General features: G+C 45.5%; 1 protein-coding gene across 1 annotated transcript in view; it reads right to left on the bottom strand.

Annotated features, from left to right (window-relative positions):
- Window positions 1-6273: 6273 nt before the first annotated feature.
- The window catches only part of SLC25A43 (solute carrier family 25 member 43), a 240579-nt gene continuing 226857 nt past the window's right edge, over window positions 6274-19995 (bottom strand). Inside the window, exons 4-5 of the mRNA XM_085608053.1 lie at window positions 12694-12828; window positions 6274-8893 (exon numbers count right to left, since the gene is read on the bottom strand). Coding sequence (XP_085464179.1) covers window positions 8687-8893; window positions 12694-12828 — 342 coding nt within the window. The 3' untranslated portion in view covers window positions 6274-8686. The remainder of the gene's footprint in view (window positions 8894-12693; window positions 12829-19995) is intronic.

Genomic DNA, 19995 nt, shown 5'->3' with positions numbered 1-19995 from the left:
CTGGGCAAATTTAGCTCGTCATATATTTACGTCTACAATCCTTCAAATCATGTTATCATCGTTCTCTGTATTTTATTATTTTTGTGTATTGTAAGGACTGAACAAAGAATACCATCTAAGAGTTACACATTTAAAGTAATCAATTCCCAAATACCTTTTCATTGCAAGGTATAAATAAGGTGTGGAAACCAATCCTCATTACAGACACACAAGTTAAGAACACATTAATAATGGTGATTCACCTGATCTTAGACCAACTAAAGGAGTAAATGTGAATTGATACTTGTATAGCGCACTACTCACCCTCAAGTGTCTCAAGGCGCTTGTACGAATACCGCTGTGGAACCCATCCTGGCTTTCCCTGTGAGGCGTCCACTCAAGGTGGAGGCCAGGCATCCTTAGCGTTGTGGGGGCCGTTGTGGAGATTAAGCAAGCTATTGCCCAGAGTTGCAGAGTGGGACTCCATGATTGGAATAGGCACCGAGGCGAGAATTATCAGGTCCGTGGAATTTTTGAGCCCAAGACCCGCCGAGGCATTGAACCCTGGTCCCGGGCTGGACCTCTGCATCAGGGTCTGCCGCTCTAATCATTGAGCCACACTTCTCCACGAGTAAAGTCACAGACACTAGAACAAGTCCTCCATTTAATGTAAACTTTCATGTCCAAAGTACAGAAAGGTGTGACATGCAAATACGTTATTCACAGCAGCAAACACTAAACGTTGCCCAAAGTGTCCAGTTTAGAGCGCCCTCCCAAACACTGAGGGCAGCACTGGACCCGGGATTACAGTTATGTGCATTTTCCATTTCATAACATATTGGCTACTAGTGACAATTACAATTTATAGAGTTTATGTGACACGGTCTTGTTGATGTAAATAGCAAGATCACGAGGTCACCCTGTTACAATTTAAAATGACTGAGCATTCTGCTGTTTGGAAGCAGGTTTTTATCTTCCTTCTTGAATTAAAAATCTGCTGGATTTAATCAGAAACTGCGATCGTACAGGATTTTTTGTGCTTGAATAGGCGCATGTGTAAGGCATTGGCATTGATTACAAAGTGCTTATTACGAAAGATATAACAAAAGGCTTAAATGGGTGATACTTGTGAAATTAAACCAAACCCTCACTTGCACTATTGCCATCAGGACAAACAACGCTGTTAGGAGAAGAGCGCTTCTTTCCATCGCCATGGCCCAAAAAGGAAACAAATCGGAAAGGAAGACAGTTTTATTTTCATTTTTTACACAAATGTCACTTTGGACCCTGGCAAAGGTGTTATAACGGGCTGAGCCCCCATTTCCCTTTTAGATAATGTGGCTGCCCAACAAAAGTAGCTATCTAACTCCAGTATGTTTGCCGTCCTCAAAATCTGAAGTAAACTGTGCCCTTTTCTCAGTCTTCTAGAGATGACTCATATGTTATTTATAGGGCTCAGAAGGGTTTCTGCCATTTCCACTGTTTACTATACACATGGCTTTAATCCAAGTGATTTACATGTTGATGACTGGTCTCACTGACTTGACACATAACGGGACTGAATAAATTGTTGCGATTGAGTATTAGCTGTTTTTAGGTCTGGCCTAACCGCACTGCTATATTCAACACCTATGATTACTAATTCTTTTAAGTACACATGCAGTATTTCTCTCTCACCTCATGAGACTGGATGTTTGGTTTATCACTTTCCCTCCTATGGAGTGCATGAGAGAATGTTCTCAACTCAAAAGTACTTTAAGTCATCAAGCATTACATTGTTTATCTCACAGATGCATTGTATGCAGAAAGCAACAATTTTTTTTTTCACCTCAGTAGACGTTTCTATGTTTTAACCAGGACTGAAAACGCAATCCAGACCTTTTTGTTTTTGCCAAGACTTGTTGTCTTTGGTGTTTTGCTCTATTGGTCCTTGCACCCTCTGGGCCTTTCTAAGAGTATGTCTAGAGCACCAACCGTGCAACTACAAAGTGAGACAAGGATACTTACTAATTACCTGTGTTTTTTCTATAAAGCTGCGTACATCACATTATTGCTAAGAGCAGTCAATGGCTGGTGCTCCTTAGCACCCAGTACACTGGCAGTCGATGTGAAGACCTGAAGCGATGGAAGTTGGCTTTGCCGGGACTTGAACGTGGGATCTCCAGAGGACAGCAGAGATAGACGGCCAGTGTGCATCTTACAGAGCCATCTTGCCGGCTTCAAGGAGGCTACTGGCTTTCCACTGTTTCCAGAGAGCCCCAGTACAGCACATATTCAAAATTGTGGCCGCTCTCCCATCCCACCCCACCCAACCAGACCAGACAAATACGTTTCAACACGTAAGGGCTTGAAGGGTTTAACGGGTGAGATAACGCATTAATAATTTAACAGAGAAGTTTAATGAATGTTGGACATACGGATGAATATAAAGGAGCACAGCTCTTTTACGTGTGAGCTGTAACAAGTTGCAAAAAATGAGGGGGCGCGCGACAATGTTTGTCAAAAAGGATGAAGCTTAATTTTTGTTTTTGCTGCACTACTAGTCGAAGCTTTACAAGGCGCTGCAGCTCATTATCAGTGACATGCAGTAAAATAACGTATACCTACTGCAGTGAGAAACTAATCTTGTAGAGAGAAAGACACTGTGCAACAGACAACCAAAAGGTGGAGACCAACTAAGCGAAGTTCAACCGTTTTATCTTCGATATTGTAATTAATGAGAACATTTTTGAGCTATCATTGCTGCCTAAGATTACCTTATATAGGATTCTAAGAGTGGCCTGGTTTAAAACCATGTAAAACAAACTGCCTGTTAATGAGATATGAGCAGTTCACTGAACAACCTCTCCACGGTTCAACAAAACCTCCATGTCATAGGGAAGGCTTGGGGAGTTCTGTCACAGTCAAGACTGCCACACTGAGCACATACATGGAAATGATGACGAAGCCCCCATTATGAAGAGCATGTATGTACATTTTACATTGCATTGATAATTAAGAAGAAATTATTCCGAACAATAATAAAATAAAGTCCTTAATAACATCTTGAAGCATAATTCCAGTTCTAGCACTCTGTTTTACCTTAAGCCCACTCCAAGCCAATATATTATACAGACAGCCCTAACCCTGATCCTCATGGTACCCAGAGACCAACCAGAAATGCAAAACTAATCCGAAGCGCAGTAGGGGACCCTAAAATTAAAAACTCCATGTCCTTACCCTAAACTTTAATAAAAACATAAGCCTACAAACAAACCAAGTCTATTCCCATCCCTAGCCCTAAACCAAACTTTAAACATAGGGTGCGGATTTAATGCATATTTTTAATATTTAATGGATTTTCTTCATTATGGCTCCAAATAAAAATCCTCTACTTTCTTCATTTTACTTTCGTCATAATGATTTCCTGCGTGATAGTTACTTTATATTTGTATAATGGACAGTCTCCACCCTCGAGAGAGCTGGTTCAGTAACTCAGTACCCAGTGTGCAGCCATCAAGTACCCGAAGTTTGTAGGCGAATACCAGCACGCACCCCAATACACCCCCTGGAGATCAAAAGAGAAGAAAATTGACCAAGGAGGGAAAAAAACAGTGCAGCAGGTTTCCTTCAGCCATGAGCCCTAATCGGAGATGGCGGGTCACCTAAGCTCCTGCCCAAGTCGTGTTTTTCAATGCAGCTGTTTGGAAAAATCACTGACTCAGCTGGTTCTCAATCAATCTCCCCCATAACAAATCCTGTTACACCAAGAGCTGCACAGGACCCTCACAGGCAAGGGGGAAAGAAATCAGCAAGCTGCACCTAACGCTTTACACTAATTTTTGGTCAGCACCAGAGTTCCTCAGGTGTGAATGTAATACTGGGTGACCAACTCGGGCATTTGTCAGGTTGTTGGTTGGGAGGCTCCCATGACCTCATAATTCCTGTTCATGGATGCTTTTTAACAGGTCCAACTACACACACCTCAACTGGAGTTGAAATGTTGCTTATTTTACTCCAGTGAGCAGGGCCGGACTGGCCGTAGCGGGCACCGGGTAATCCCCCGGTGGGCCACCAGGTTGGGGGCCAGTTTTTGTTACAGGGCCGTTTTTGCAGCATAGCTGTAAAACCAGGCCTGTAACAAAATCGGCCGAAAACCGGCCCTGGCAAAGAGCTCGGCGGCACCCCCAACCCCCCTGAGTGGCCGGCCGAGCACTTTGCCAGGGCCGGTTTTGGTTCCCAGGCCGGCCCTGCCAGTGAGAATTCCGACTACTTGAGCGATTCTACAAAAATAATTTTCAAAGAAGGTTCTATTGAAGGCGAAGTCCGACCTTCGGTGTTGACATAGGCACAAGGTAGCTCATCTCCCAGACTATTTGTTTCAGCAGTTTTTAAATCCATCCTATTCAGATAACAGAATTACTGCAACTCAAACCGATTGCACTTTTTTTGTCCAAAATCAAGACAGAGAACTATAACATCACAGTTCTTCAACCATCCAGAAGAATCAGCTTGGGTTTCACTCTAGAAGAAAATAAACTGCTCTAGCGGTGGATGAGCTCTGTCCAGTCCTGGAAGATGGGGATGCAGCAGGTGAGATCTTATTAGAAGTTTCTGTTGGTGTTATCTGATACAATAAATTGTGGTATTCTATTAGGCAGACTAAGAGAAGTGGTCATCATCTGTACAGCAGAAGTTTAGTTTAAAGACTTTGTCAAAAACTGCTCACAGTACTTTTTATTCCTCTATTTCCGACGTAATGGCTCTCAGATTCAGTGTGGGGTTCCACAGGGGTCACCCGTCTTTCCCATACTGATTATGTATGAAAAACCTTTGGCACAGTTTAGAAGATTGTTTGGCTGTCATCAAGTAACTTATTGTAGATGATGCTAAACTTGATTGTGTGACTTGCCCATCCTGTCCCACATTTCACTTCAAGCCTGAGATCGCCCTACAAGCATTCAGCACTGGGACGAGTGTCATCCCTTTGAAGTTAAATAGCAATGGAGCAGAGCTCCTGCTTATCAGTGTCGAAAATCAGAATTTGGCATGGGTCTCCCTACCCTCGGTATTGGGGGTTCCTGCACAAATAGTAGCTAAGGTGACGCCCCTCAGGGTAATCCTGGATTTCAAAGCTTAAATTGATGCTGTTTTTTCCTTGCTTCTAAGCTCTGAAAGTTCTGGGCAGGATACTTTTTTGTATGTTTGTATATATGTATGTATGTATCATGTATATATTTGTATAGCCCAAACCTAGGTGCTTGCTGGCTGTGTTCTTTACCAAATTCCAATAGTACTTATTTGGGCCTACCAGCTCCAGCACTTAAGGACATGCAAAGGATTCAGGCTGTGCAGTCCACAAAGTTGCACAACTGAAAAAATCTGATCATGTCACAGGATTACATATAGCATTTCACTTGTTACCAGTCTATTAAAGATTATGCTTTAAGATTCTCTCCCTGAGACATAAAATGTTCTATTGCCTTGATCGCTTCGATGCCTGCAGAACAACTAGATTTCCGGACTCCGAACCTCTTTTTCTATTACAAATACCAAAGATTAAGCACTCCTGTCCGAGCAGCCGCCCCCTAACACATCTAAGTTGTAAATTATGAAATGCCGGTCGATGCATGTCCATTCTCTTCATAATCAGTTTTGCTGATTTTATCAGCTTCATTTTTGGATCTCTGGGTTTTGGTCATCACTCCTTTGCAGTTTCACTGTGTTCTGCCAGTGTTCTATTGCCCATTATGGTGAATATGCACCATATAGATAGTTTCAATTAAAATCAATCACTTTTCATACTCTGAAGAGGTTCAGGAGCCGCATGTTTGGAGTGCATTGACGCCCTGAGTTCATGCCAAAAGGATGTCAGAGCTCCATTGAAGCAGAACTACATACGGTGCTTCTGAATGGTCATTAGACAGTGTAGAAAGGTTTAGAAAGTATTATACCCTTGCACAGTGAGATTCAATCTCGCTGCATAAATGTGCCAGTGGGCACATTAAAGTAGCCTATTGAAAGCAGTCCACTCATATTGCTCCAAGTCTTCCAAAATTTCGGGAATCTGAAAGTTTCTTAACTGGTATAAGGACAGCATATAGTTGTGCTCATTTATTGTTGTTGAAAAGAAGTCCAAGCTGGCCTTGGACTCTAACTTAATCATTTGGTATTCTTTTTCAAGTCCACTAAAAAACGTAAACATGGCCATTACTGGAGATGCCTGGTCCAATTTTCTAAGTGCTCAACAAATATTATTTTGTAAATGATGTTTCACATAAATGACTACTGTAGAAATAACCATTTTTGCATAGATTTGTTTTACCATTTTTAATTTCGCAACAAACATACCAAGATGTGTCACATATCAATACAAGCCAGCTGCCCAGGAGTCGGACTGAATATATTTTCGTTTGTGCTCAACACTTCAGCTATGCATAGAATGAGTATCCAATGGCAGCTCACTTTAATCGCTCAGCTAGTACTGACAAAGGACATCACTGCAACAAATGCCAACAGAGAATCCATTAAATTTGCTTAAAACAACTTTCTTTGTGTAGCTGAAATATACAAAATACAATTTATGTGTAATTCATCTGTTCTTGAACCACCCAGATGTGCACAAGCATCGTCATACTTTGGCACATTTTGCACAGACCATACCTGATTGTCGAGCAAATTTCCAAACACCTTTATGTCCTAAAAACCAAGTGTGGAACATTTTTACAGTATGACTGTAACAAGGCATAGTTACATGATTCAGTCACTCATTTTACCATTTGTAGTGCAAATGCTAGTTGACCTGCTACAAATGGCGTCTACTAAATATAGTAGCACCCTTTGTTAGCAAACTCTTCCTAATGCAAAGCATGTTAGCTTCTCGCTTTGAATAAAGCTTTGTACACTGAACATCTTCGTAGGAACAGGGTTTCGGTCACTTCACTGTGTCACTGGTAAACACGCTATAAAACCACAATATTTCTGACACTACTATATGTGCCCAAATCAAAAACTTAAGAAATGCTACACAAAAATGTCAACTGATACAAAGTTGCAGGATTAGGAGCAGTTACAATATACAATTGGAATCAATGGATAATTTCTCTGAAGTGACTCAGTAGATGTCCAAAAACCCATATGCCACCAAGTAGATCAAGTTCCTAGTTGGACTTGCACTTGGGGGCAAATAAAAATGGTCCACTGTGGGCTTATTCCTGAAATCCGGCCACTGCCGCTGGTGTTTATAAATGGATGAAGAAGCCTGCTGAAAGTCCATAAATGCTGGGAAAGATCCCTGTCATATGCAGTATTGTGCCTTTATTTCTAGAGTTGATAATGGCTATGAAATGTTACACAGTGCAATAGGCTAGCAGCGTTGAAAAACACTGAATAGCAGGAGTTAGGTCATCTGCAACAACGACGGTTTAGGAAGCGTATCCTTATAGTATACAAATAAATGGCAGACATGCCTGTTGTTAAAGCTATTGGTTACTTTTTCTGACAATGTTTCTTTACACTAAGAGACAAAAAAAGTAAATACTTTACGTTTAGAAAGAAGTAACTATATTACAATAAATGATTGTAATTAAGAATTTACATATCAGATCAATATTTTTAGGATATGTCAGTAAACACCTCACATTTTATGGCTTTTTTTAAATACAGTATATAACTTGGTTCTTTAAAATAAAAATAAAAGATTTTCGGCGAGAATAGATTTCCATTTCCATTAAATTAAGGATACAAAGCTAGCATAGAAATATCTCTACCTTCTGTTTCAACAGATAAATTCAGTACACCCAAGACATCATCATATAGAAGGATATTATAAAAAATAAAGTTCTCTGTTGAGAAATAGTTCAAATGGCGAAAGTTGTAAGGATATTCATTAAAAAAAATATGAGTATGTTGTTTCTTCGCAAAAGACGCAATTCAGAAGCCACCTGGCAGCTGATGGAACTTGATGTAAAGGACCACCCAATGCTAGAAAAAGTCCCAGTACTAGAAAAAGTCCCTGAGATTAAGTCTGAGCTTTGAATTTACTAATTTCGAGCAATTATCCAATCTTATCTTCTGCTATTTGCCCTGATTGGAATTTGGCTTTATACCTGAGCCCTGGAGGTGATTGCACATATTTCCAAAACTTCTTCCAATATAATCAGTGCTAGCCTCCCGCTCTAGACTGCCTGGTAGAAGCAGTTGCAAGGCTTATAAAAACACAATAAACCATAATATTTCTCGGCTAGGATTCCATTCAACATATGGTATGTACAATAGCAAGTGCAAGTACTCAAGTGGCAAAAAGTTCTTCCCATCCATAAACAGATGGAAATTTCTTATTTCCGTTTACAGTGTCAATATCCCTTTAAACATTATTGCTGCTTTGGAGAAAAATGGACCTTGAACACAAAATTTGCCATTGAGGCTAGAATGGCAACGTTGCTTCTAGAATGCAAACCCTCCCACAAAAATGCACACGTCTGGAGCATTCATTACATATTTTAAGATCTTATTAACAATTTGGCAAATTTGTCAAAGCTGCGTTTAGACTCCAAAAACATTTGCAGAGCAGTTGGCATCTTTAGAGAATAATTCAGGATCTTATGAATAGAATTCTGTCCTCTGGTCTGTGTCCAATAGCGTAATCCTAGTGGTATGTTGCCAATGGGATACGTAAGTGACACATTTTGTCAGAAGTGTGCGAATGACACGCTTACATTTCTAATGTTCAACTTTTCAGAGGCGATTTCCTGGTTTCCGCATCCTCAGTCCTTAGAAACTTTCTCAGTTCCTTTAGTTCTTGAGGTTGTAAACTCTGGTCCACTCCAGGCGCCAGCTGGTAATTCAGAGGAGACACGATGTAGCCATTTCTGTAGAGACAGATGCGCTTACAAAATTCAAAGGTGCCGAACATGAGACCGAAATAGGGAACAATCTGTAACAGAACAAATAATGAATATATTATATGAGTAGACAACAAAGAATGGATAGCTGTCGCTAGTAAACAGCTGAAAAATACACTGATGCACATATGGCATGCATGGCATAGACAAGTGTGATACATTGGTCTGGCTGTGTAACTTAGGAATACTTGATCATTTAATTGAGTGGATTGGAAGGTTTGCTCTTTGGCTCCTAGGGAAAGAGTACACATACTTTTATGAATAGACACAGGAAATAGAGGGGTGGGGATGCTACAGCATCCCCAAAATAACCATGCTGGAGGTCAGAGGGTGAAAGAGGGATAAAGATGCCTTTAAATTTTGTTTTCCTCTTGTCACATTTGCTGTGTGTTGAAAGACCAAGGTCAAATATCTGGCTACGTCTTCTGACAAATTGCTGCTTATTCTTTGTATGGGGAGATTGGTGTTTCCTTTTCTTTCTCCGACTGGAAAGTTAGAGGATTTTGTGAAGTATCCGACAATCTTGTTGGGGTACAGGGAGAGTGAAAGGAAAGGCTGTAGCAGGTCAGTTTCTTTCCAACACACAACAACATTTAAATACCTATAAAATAACTTTACAAATATTTCAAAATATATCAGCAGTTGCAAGGCACAAATGAAGCATATTTTTTTTGAAATTCTGAAGTGTGATGGAAACAAAGCTTTTTATCAGGATCAAAACAAATCAAGACACTTTAATTGATGTCCAAATGGAAAACATTTACTGAAAACCGATTTACAAACATTATCATGTGCCAGATAGTTTTAGCGGTAAAACTGCATACCAGTGGGAATTTGGAGGCCATTTCAATGGAAAATGTGCTGTCTGCACACATTATGCTTTAGAAATATATTTGCAACAGTGAGCTCCAAAATGCACCACTGGTTACATACCACACCCATATCACTCTCCTGCTGAATTGGCCTGTCTCGTTTGCTAAACTTCTTTGCATGATGCTTGGATTTTTCATAATCCCTGTGACTTCAGCAATTCAACATTTCAGGCACCGCCCTCACTCTGAAAATTGTTCTTGTACCACTGCTTTTAAGTGAGAGAGTTAGGTGAAAATTTGGGGTTATGAACTTTAACTCGTTCTATGGGCACTCTGAGTTTAGGGAATGCTGCAACATAATCGTGCGAGAAAGAAAATGACGAAAGGCATAATTATATATTTTTTTGAGTGATTTTCGATAGGATATTATAATGTAGACTGATATTTTGTAGACATTCCTCGCGTGTTTATTTAACTTCTAAAATAAGGAATGCCACTAACAAATGAGACTCTACAACCAAAGTTTAATCATGCGAGTTGGCAAGACAAGATTGTTAGATAATGTTGCATGTAGACGGAATAGTAATAGAGCAATTAAATTATTCTATGTAAATAAACATTTGGGTCTTTAACTGCAAATGCGATTGGGTCCTGTCAAACTATCTCTTAGATTCCCTGAATTGTAGCTGGATTTCGCGGCTCTATTCTCAGATATTAATGTTCTGTTTTCACCACTGCTACCATTGGGTTTTACGGTCAGGTGACTTTAGTCAGGAGAGTAATGATAGTGGATATGACTTTGCTGTGCAGCAACATAAGTTCTCATCCAGTGGTAGATACTCAGAGAGCTGCCCGACGATGCTTGCGATTCCAGGCTCACCACCCAACACAAGATTTCAGGCACTGTACATAGACTTCCTTGACGCCAACCTCAATGTCAGGTCGAATAACCATGTAGTCATGTGACCAACTGAATTTTCACCTGTTGTCCACCAAGTAACACAACTAACCGTCACAATAATACTAAAGAACACCGACGGATAACCTCAAATAAAGCAAGTTGGGAGGGTACGCCGATTCCGTACTTTAAGAAAAGGAACCAACAAAACTGAAACATCAGCCATAAGAAATATGCTCCTCAACAAATCATTCATGGATGGGCGGTATTAAAAACACACATTATAAAGATCAGTGACCGGTTGCTATAGGATGAATTTATTCTGTAATGTTACCACAACAAAAAAAATATACTAAAAAGCATACATAGAAAATATAGACAGAGATGGGTTGAGATGTCTGCAAATGAATAATACAAGATCTACGACCCCGAATCCTAATATCCAGAAACAAGATTGTTGGAGAAGCAAAAAAGTGGACAACAGGTATTGAGTCCAGCAAAGGAGCTTTGTCTCAATCAATGGAGCACGCCAGGTAAGGAGTTTGTCAACAAATATATTACGAGTAAAGAACACTTTGCGCAATTGATAGGGAAACTTGATAAGCAGACCTAGGACCACTTCATAAAATGCATTACGAAATGGAGAAATTCGTTAGGAGGTTCTGGATATTTTGTAGGGAACGTGTAAAAGGTCCTTGTATGCCTCCCCTGGCACCAGTAGGTTTGGTTTACTATCACTGAGACTTCATGACCTGCTGGTCTGTATGTTCTTTTCATTTTGTGGACATACATTTGGATACAAAAGGGTGTTTTATAGACGAGATGCTGCCAAATTGACTTGCCTAGGATTACAGGAGTTATTCCTTCTATGGCAGTGTCCACGCAAGCTAAAAAACACAGAAGGTCAGACCCTAGCAAACTGTTGAATGGAGAGGCTGCGAAAACAAGTCCTCTCAGGAATCGATAAAACAAGAAGAGGCTCTATACCTCCTTGGGGGACCCTTGGGGTGCTAGAGTATCTGCAGAGGTCAAGCAGATCTCCTGCAGGGGTAAGGTACCAGTACCGTGCTGGCTTAATATCATCTGCAAAAATACTTTGTCCTAAACATAGTTTAAAAAATATCATCCGATTGGAGATCATAATAGAAATTTTACACCCACTGCAGCAATATTTTTATAAACGATATTAAAGAGTATGTATTTATTTAAAGTTTTGTATAGCGCAAATATGCAACACAATGCTTTTATTATTGATATTTGATATACACACCCTATATGGGCAGGGAAACAAAGGCAACAGCAGGACAGGCAGCTGAAGCTAGATCAGTGACCCGTTCCCTTTGGAATAAAAATTTGATAAATGACAAGATGGGGAATGATGTACACAGTAGGGTACCAATGGTGCCAGAAACCCTTATGGGAGTCCGGAGTACTGACCCCTCCTCCCTTATGTGGGGGGGGGGGGGCTAAAAGATGGCCTTAACTGATGTGCAATTGGACCCTCTTACTCCGTTTGCTATAGTGCAAAAAAAATGCTGAATTCTGTAACCCCCAAAAGACTTGCTCTGTTGCTTCAAGAAAACTACTTCGTTGATGGAGAAATGGCAGCTTGGGGGTCCAACCAACCAATTTCCCACTCTCACAAATTTGTAAACACACAGCTGCTTTCAGGCTCAAAATTAAATTGAATCTTCTTTTGTATCCTGATTAGTTTGTGCATGCAACTTTCTTCTGTATTTGCATAAAATATACAGGTGTCACAGTCCAAAAAGGGCGAACAATGCCAACAGATGACGCGCTTCATCTCGCCTTCAACCCCACCGCCCCCCACTGACCCCTAAAAAATACCATGATAGACAATGCTTGTTATTTTACAGTGAAAGTTGGAAAAAGATGTGCTGAAACCAAAATCAAGAAAGTGACTTTGAGTAATACGAGGACGTTCATTTTCACAGGTCGTCTATTGCACCAGTGCAGTGGGTGTGCAAGCAAGCACACACTCGATCCAACACACGCAAACACAGCAAGCCAGATCAGACATCTCAGTGCACACAGAATACTTAAAGCGGGGAAAATGGAAAGGAGAAGACAGGGATAGGTCTGCATTGTCTGCGATAATCACCTTCAGCAGGTTGGCTGTTAACCCACTCCACAGTCCTTGCACCCCTTGTGTCTTCACGATTTGCTTGAAGCAGTCGAGCACCCCGGTGAAGTGGACATCCACCCCTCCACAATGGGGCAGGATGGGGCTCTGGGCCTGTGAAGAGAATGCACAAGTTAGTGAAGCTTGGCAGCATAGGGGCCTGTGAGAGCCTGAAGACTGCACAGTGGGTACCTTTTATTAAACAATGCAAGGTGCTGGCATAGAGAAAAGGCAGAGCAGCCTGCAACGTATGGTGGAACCTGCCTGCAATGCTCGTGAGGCAGACTAATGCACTCCACCCAAACCTGTTCTTCTGGTTTGAAGGTAGCCCGGAGGATTACAGCGAGCTTGTGTACAGCTTCAACAGGTTTCCTCTTACAGTAAGGACATATCAAGGAGTAGTCAAAGCCGTGTCACCGGCGTGAGCTATCAAAGGACTTTCAGCTTTCGCTAAAGGAGCAGTATCCGGTCATGTTGCCCTGACGCTCTTTTTTTCACTTGCTGCTGGTATAAGACATGCCAGGGTAGGGCTTACCAACAAAGCAACAAACGGCTGTGTGTGCAGGCACCCAACATCATCAAATCTGACACGCCTAGTTTCGTCCACTTTGGCACCGCTTTATGAAAGGGGATTTATTTCAGCACATCGGACTCAGTCGACTCATTTACATTATTTATCGATACAGTGCGATTTAAACTAAAACCATTCCATTAGGGCTTAAACGGCGACTTGAATTTTTGATTTTAAATGATAGTAGTTTCGGTGTCTTAGTGAAAACCAGGCAAGAGAAACAATATCCTTGGGTCCTGCAATAGGGGCTAATTTTAAAAATGCCACTTTTTTTGGAATACACTATATGATGCAATTGCATATGACTGTAGCCCTCCACCCCCCAGACAGAAATCAAACATTCCTGCACCCGTCCACCTTCTAAGTCTCAATGCAACAAAAATTGTCATTTAGGAGGAGGAGCCTAGCGCTTGACCAAGATGGCCGCGTGAGCTTAGAGCTCCCGAGACCCTCGCGCCCTCCGTCGACTATCCTGGCTCTAATCCTGATGGTATGCATGGCACCGTGTAGCTGAGTTGTCAGGGAGGCGATTGATGCCACCCGCGGTCGGATGGCCCATCGGGAACCGGACTTACGACTGGTGAAAGATTGCGGCCTAACTCCCGGAGATGCCAGGGGCTAGAGTTGGCAGGATGCCCGACTCCTAGTTGATCAACAACGGCCTGGTGAGGTGTGAACTGTCGGACGGAGGCCTTCGCTCTTTCACTTTCGATTTCGTTCCTTTTGTCTGCCCGGACACTGTAGAGCTCTGGGTGGCTTTATAACCCCAAGGACGCTCGGCGGGCTACTCTGGCAGCACAAGGCGGACCTGCTCACTCCTTTTTCCTCTTTCTGCACTGCATTGGACTGCCTGGAGTCCATTATGTCGGGCAAGGCAGAAGGGGATCGGCTGAAGACTAAGTCCACCAGGCGGGGAACGTACTCCCAAGTCAACAGTATGGACCGCTACGCTCTCCTGAAAACATCGCCTGGTGGACCGAGCCAGGCGCCGGATGCCCAGAAGGAGGACTCGCCTGGGACACCGGAGCTATCCCTGCAGGATGTCATGGGCGCGCTTGATGGGATGCAGACCTCGATGGGGAGGCAATTCGAGGCCCTGGCGCATAAGGTGGATGCCATCCTGGTGGATGTCAATTTGATCCGCTCGGACCTGGGCAAGACAAACGAACGCGTCAAGAACCTGGATCACAAGACCACGGGCCTCACTGATGATGTTGCGGATTTGCAGAACGAGGTCCGGAAGCTGAGGGCCGAGAGTGACCTCGCCGCCCGCCGGCTGGAGGACTTCGAGAGCCGGTCCAGGCGCAACAACGTGCGCGTCATCGGGGTCCCGGAGTCCTCGGATGAGGCTTCGACGGACCTGCTTGTGGAAGATTTGGTCCTCAATCATCTGAAGCCTAAGGGCCTTGGAAAGTTTTTTGCGGTGGAAAGGGCCCATAGGGTGCCGGGCGGGCGGCCCAAGGCGGGTGCCCCGCCGCGGCCGATTGTCGCCCGGCTCTTTCATTTTCGAGACCGGGACGCTATCCTGCAAGCCTCGAGGGTGACGGGCCCAGTCCCCTTCCAGAATGCGTCGGTGAATTTTTATCCGGACTTCACCCAGCAGGTGCAGAGACAGAGACAGAGCTTCCTGGGGGTGAAGCGGAGACTTCGGGAACTGGACCTGAAGTATGCCATGCTTTTCCCCGCCAGACTCCGGGTGGTGCATGAAGACCGGACATTCTTTTTTGACTCTCCTGTTATGGCCGACGAATGGCTGGACGCTTTGCCCCGGCGACGGACCGGGGACGACACAGCCGAGCATGGAGACAGTGGCCGGGATGGACAGGGCTGATATCTCAAAGCCGGCCTGACTTGATTTAATCATACTTGAAGATTTGAACAGAGTGCAGTAACTGTGGAGGGTTGCGGGAGGACGAGGGGTGCTCTTTTCCTCCCTTAGGGTACTTTTTGTAGATTTTTGTATTTGTAGGGTGACAGGCACACTGCAAGTTGGGGGGGCTTTTTAAGCTGCACCAGGGGTGCAGGGTGGGGGGAGTTTTGGGGATTTTGAGTTTGTTGTTGGGGGGTTTATTTCTGCAAGGCATGATGATTATCCTCAGGGCTGTTCCATGGTGGCGCCTCGGGTGTGGGGTGGGCCTCTTTCCGTTTGAGGATGGGGGGTAGAGGCTTAAGTGTTATAAGCTGGAATGTTAATGGTTTGGGGGATCGCATCAAGAGGGGGATTGTTTTGCAATTTTTGAAACGCTCAATGCCAGACGTTGTCCTGCTGCAGGAGACGCATCTCATAGGCAATACGTGCTATGCCCTGAATAGGAAGGGGTATAAATTCATTGCACACTCGGGATTCTCTTCTGGGTCCAGGGGTGTGGGCATCCTCGTTAGAGCATCGTTGCCTTTTGAGGTGGACTCCACCATTGTTGACGATAGGGGGAGGTTTGTGGCGGTGGCGGGGCGGTGGGAAGGAAGGACTTTGGTTTTGGTTTCGGTTTATGTCCCGCCGGCCCTGCAGGCCTCCACATTTGCTGAACTGGGCAGGGCTTTGCTGACTCTCCCGGGGGGAATGCTGGTAGTGGGAGGGGATTTCAACGCTGTGGGTTCAGGACTGTTGGATAGATACCCGCCCAGGGACACAGGGGGGGCTCAGAAATGGCTTCCAGACTTCCTGGATACGTTTGGTCTGATCGACTCCTGGAGACTCCGGCACCCCACACAGAGTCAATACACGTTTCACTCCGGGGCGCATGGTAGCCTCTCCAGGATTGACTACCTGCTCACTCTGGCAGCACATGCCTCGTTGATATCCGAGGCGAGGCACATGGCACGCGGTATCTCTGATCACTCGCCAGTGTGGATCCGGCTGGATCTAGGTCGGGAGGGAGGAGGGAGGGTGGCCCCCATCAACCCATGGTATTTCCGAGACCCCAAGATGCGCAGCGCCCTGGTAAAGAAGGTAGATAATTACTTTAAGGACAATCTGGGAACCGTGGACTCGGCGGTGTCGCTGTGGGAAGCTTTTAAGACCGTGCTTCGGGGGGAAGCCCTCTCCCTGGTGGTGGCTGCCAAGAATCGGAGGGATGGCGAGGTGCGGCAAGTGGAGGAGGAGATTGCGGCCCTTGAGGGGGATATGGAGGAGGAGGTTACAGAGTCCTCATTGCATGAGCTTTGCCTGAAGCAGGCGGAGTATAGGGACCTGGTGACGAACGCCGCTAAGACCCTCAGCAGGGAACAACAGGGCCGCCTGTATGACGTTGGGGATAAGGCAGGGAAACTCCTGGCGTGGTTGGACAGGAAAGAACGGGTCAATAGAGTGGTGCCAGAGTTGATTGGAGAGGAGGGAGAGGCTATTGTGGAACCTGAGGGGATTGTGAAGTGTTTCGCGGAGTATTTTCATAAGGTTTACTCCTCTGTGTCGGACAGGCCGTCCGAGGACTCGTCTGATCTCCTCCGTGATATCGAGTTGCCCTGCCTCTCTGACATAGATAGGGACGATTTGGATGGTGACATCACGGTTGACGAGGTGGCGGGGGCGATTCGCGCGTTGAACTCGGGTAAGGCCTCTGGACCGAATGGACTGCCGATCGACCTGTACAAACTGTTCCCGGATAGGGTCGCCCCTCACCTGCGCGCCATGTTTTTGGAGGCGCGGGGGGATGGGATCCTTCCGTTGGACCAGCGGCTGGCGTCGATTGTGGTCATACATAAAGAGGGTAAACCCCGAGATAGATGCACCTCCTATCGGCCCATTTCCCTCCTCAACGCTGAGCCGAAAATTCTGGCCAAACTCCTGGCTACCCGTTTGATTAGGGTACTTGGCGATTTGGTCCACCCGGATCAATCTGGCTTTATCCCGCACCGAAACACAGCATTGAACCTTAGGCGTCTTCATGGCGTCATCGCCAGGGCGGGCACGCTGCGTGAACCGGCTGTTGTGGCATCTCTTGATGCCACGATGGCCTTTGACACGGTGGAGTGGGCATATTTATGGGCCGTGCTGGCCAAGTTTGGTTTCGGTCGCGGTTTTGTGAGTTGGGTTCGGTTGCTGTACGAGGGGCCACTAGCGAATGTTGTGGTGAATGGTCGGGCATCTACTCCGTTTCAGCTTGGTAGGGGTACTCGGCAGGGCTGCCCCCTGTCGCCTCTGTTGTTCGCCCTCGCCCTTGAACCGTTGGCTGCGTGGATACGTTGGCACCCGGATATACGGGGCCTTCGGTGGTCGCCTGATCACGAGGACCGTATTTCGCTTTATGCCGATGATATCCTACTGTACCTTGCCTCACCTAAGAAGTCACTTATAGTGGTCTGTGACGTACTTGCCTCGTTCGGTAGGAACTCGGGACTTGTGATTAATTGGGGCAAATCGTACTTGTACGTTCTTAGTGGCGAAGTCCCACCGATCCCTAGAACATGTTCGATACAGGTTGCCCAGCAGGGTTTTGTGTATTTGGGGATTTTTATATCCATGGATCCTGCTGTGCGCTATGAGAGGAATCTGCTCCCCCCCTTGGCACGCTTGAGGCGAGATGTGGAAGGTTGGCGGAGGCTGCCGCTCTCCCTTGTTGGGCGTGCGGCCCTGTTCAAAATGATGTCTCTTCCCCGCTTCCTCTACGCCCTCCAGAACACCTTGGACTGGGTACCGGCCAAATACTTTCGGGAGGTCGAAGGCCTCCAAAGGACGTTGCTGTGGGATGGGCGGCCACGAATAGCTATTTCAAAGTTGACGCTCCCATGGTACGATGGGGGCATTGCGCTCCCAGACATCCGACGGTACTATTGGGCCACGCAGCTGAGCGCGATCAACCATGGGTTTTATGGCCCTGCCCTCAGCCCTGGGTATGCCATGGATAGGTGGCTGCTGCGCGGCGGCAACTACTACAGGGCGTTGTATTCGCGGTCCTTAGACTCGTCCCTCACGGGGCCCACAGGTGTGGCGGTGCGCGTATGGAAGATGGCGACTGACTCGTTGGGCTGGAAGGATAGGCTAACCCTCGCTACCCCATTGTTTGAATCGGAAAGATTGGGAAAACTCTGGCACACGAAGGGTTTTGATAAGTGGGATCTGATAGGTATATCCAAGGTGGGAGATGTGCTGCATAAGGGGAGGGTGAAGTCCTTCGAGGAGTTGCAGACTGAGTTTGAGCTAGGGCCCTCAGAGTATTTCAGGTATATCCAGCTGCGTCACGCCCTCCGATCAGTCCTCGTGGAGGGTGAGAAGGTGCCAGAGTCCTCTCCCCTTGAGGACCGAGTCCTTGATGGTCATATGCCCGAGAGCACGATCTCGCTCATATACAAGAAGCTGATAAACGTCCGGGCAGACTTGCTATTGGGGCTGAGAGAACAGTGGACCAGGGATGGCCTTGAGTTGGATAATGAGGACTGGCAGTCAGCGGTTTCTTCGCCTAAGGAGGTTGCGATCCCGTCGCGTCTGAGGCTGGTGCAGCTTAAAATACTGCACCGGGTGTATGTGACGGGGCCAAGGCTGGTCCGCATGGGATTCTCGGAGGACGGCCTGTGCAGAAGGGGATGTGGTATGGTGGGTACTTTCCTGCACATCATTTGGGAATGTGGTGTCATTGTGGAGTTCTGGAGGAGAGTCCATGCAGTTATGGGGGAGGTGACGGGCATTGTGGTACAGCCGGAGGCGCGGTGCTGCCTCCTGAACGTCTGGGGGCCCACTGACCTCGATGAGGCGCAGACCCAATGGGTGACTCTGGGTAACATGGTAGCTAAAAGGGATATCGCGCGACTATGGGGCTCCTCGGGACCCCCTACACTGACCGCGTGGCAGGAGAACATGGATTGGAGCATGTTTAGGGAGAAGACGGTCTACTGCTCTAGAGGTCGCCCCCGGAAGTGGCATGCCATCTGGGGGCGGTGGAACCAATACAGGGGGGGAATATGTCATGCCCCGGACCTGGAACCTCCCGAGGAACAGCTTTCCCCCTGACCTACTTTCCAGCACAGTTTGGTTTTAGTAACTGTTCTGGGCCTCTGCTGTTCCCCTTCTTCCTCCTTACACAGTCTTGTACTTATTAGACGAGTGGGGTCCGGCCTCCCCTGGGGGCCTCCGCCATGGGCTTTCAATGTCCTTGCCTTGCTGGGGTTTGTTGTTAGTTTTTTTTTTTTTTCTTTTCTTTTTTTTCTGTGTTTACTTAAAATTGGACCTTTGCATTACTCTTTGAACTGCATTGGGGACACATCACTGTATCTAACTTGCAATGCTGCCGAACCTCCGGGCTGTCGGCTGAATAGCTGTGTCCTGAATTTTGAAATAAAGGTTTTAAAAAAAAAAACAAAAAAAAAAACAAAATTGTCATTTAGAGTTGGAGGTGGCGTGCACTGGCTCTTATTTTCAGCAGAGCATAAGGTATTCTTGCCTGCGATCTGCTCTTACATTTACCAGCACCTTTCCGCCAGTGGTAGGCGTAAGCACACAGCAATGACAATAAAGAAATAGAACATGCAAATAGTACCTGAACTGACATACCACTTGTGTAAACTAGATAGAAAAACTCAGCAGACCATCACACACACAATTAGGGCTACTGAATTGTTGCACCCGATTTTGGGTAAAACAGGGCACAAGTTCTAAAAGAGAAGTGGGCGGACTCACCAAATTAGGCAGTATGCGCGTGACGTCGAGGGGCGTAACATGACAGGGCGTGACATCGCATGTGGCATCACAGAAAGTGGCATCACAAGAAGTGACATCA

This window comes from Triturus cristatus, chromosome 5_2 (assembly GCF_964204655.1).
Source record: "Triturus cristatus chromosome 5_2, aTriCri1.1, whole genome shotgun sequence".
NCBI lineage: Eukaryota > Metazoa > Chordata > Amphibia > Caudata > Salamandridae > Triturus > Triturus cristatus.
Note: the sequence above shows the minus strand (reverse complement) of the source record. Positions and strands in the feature narration are given on the sequence as shown.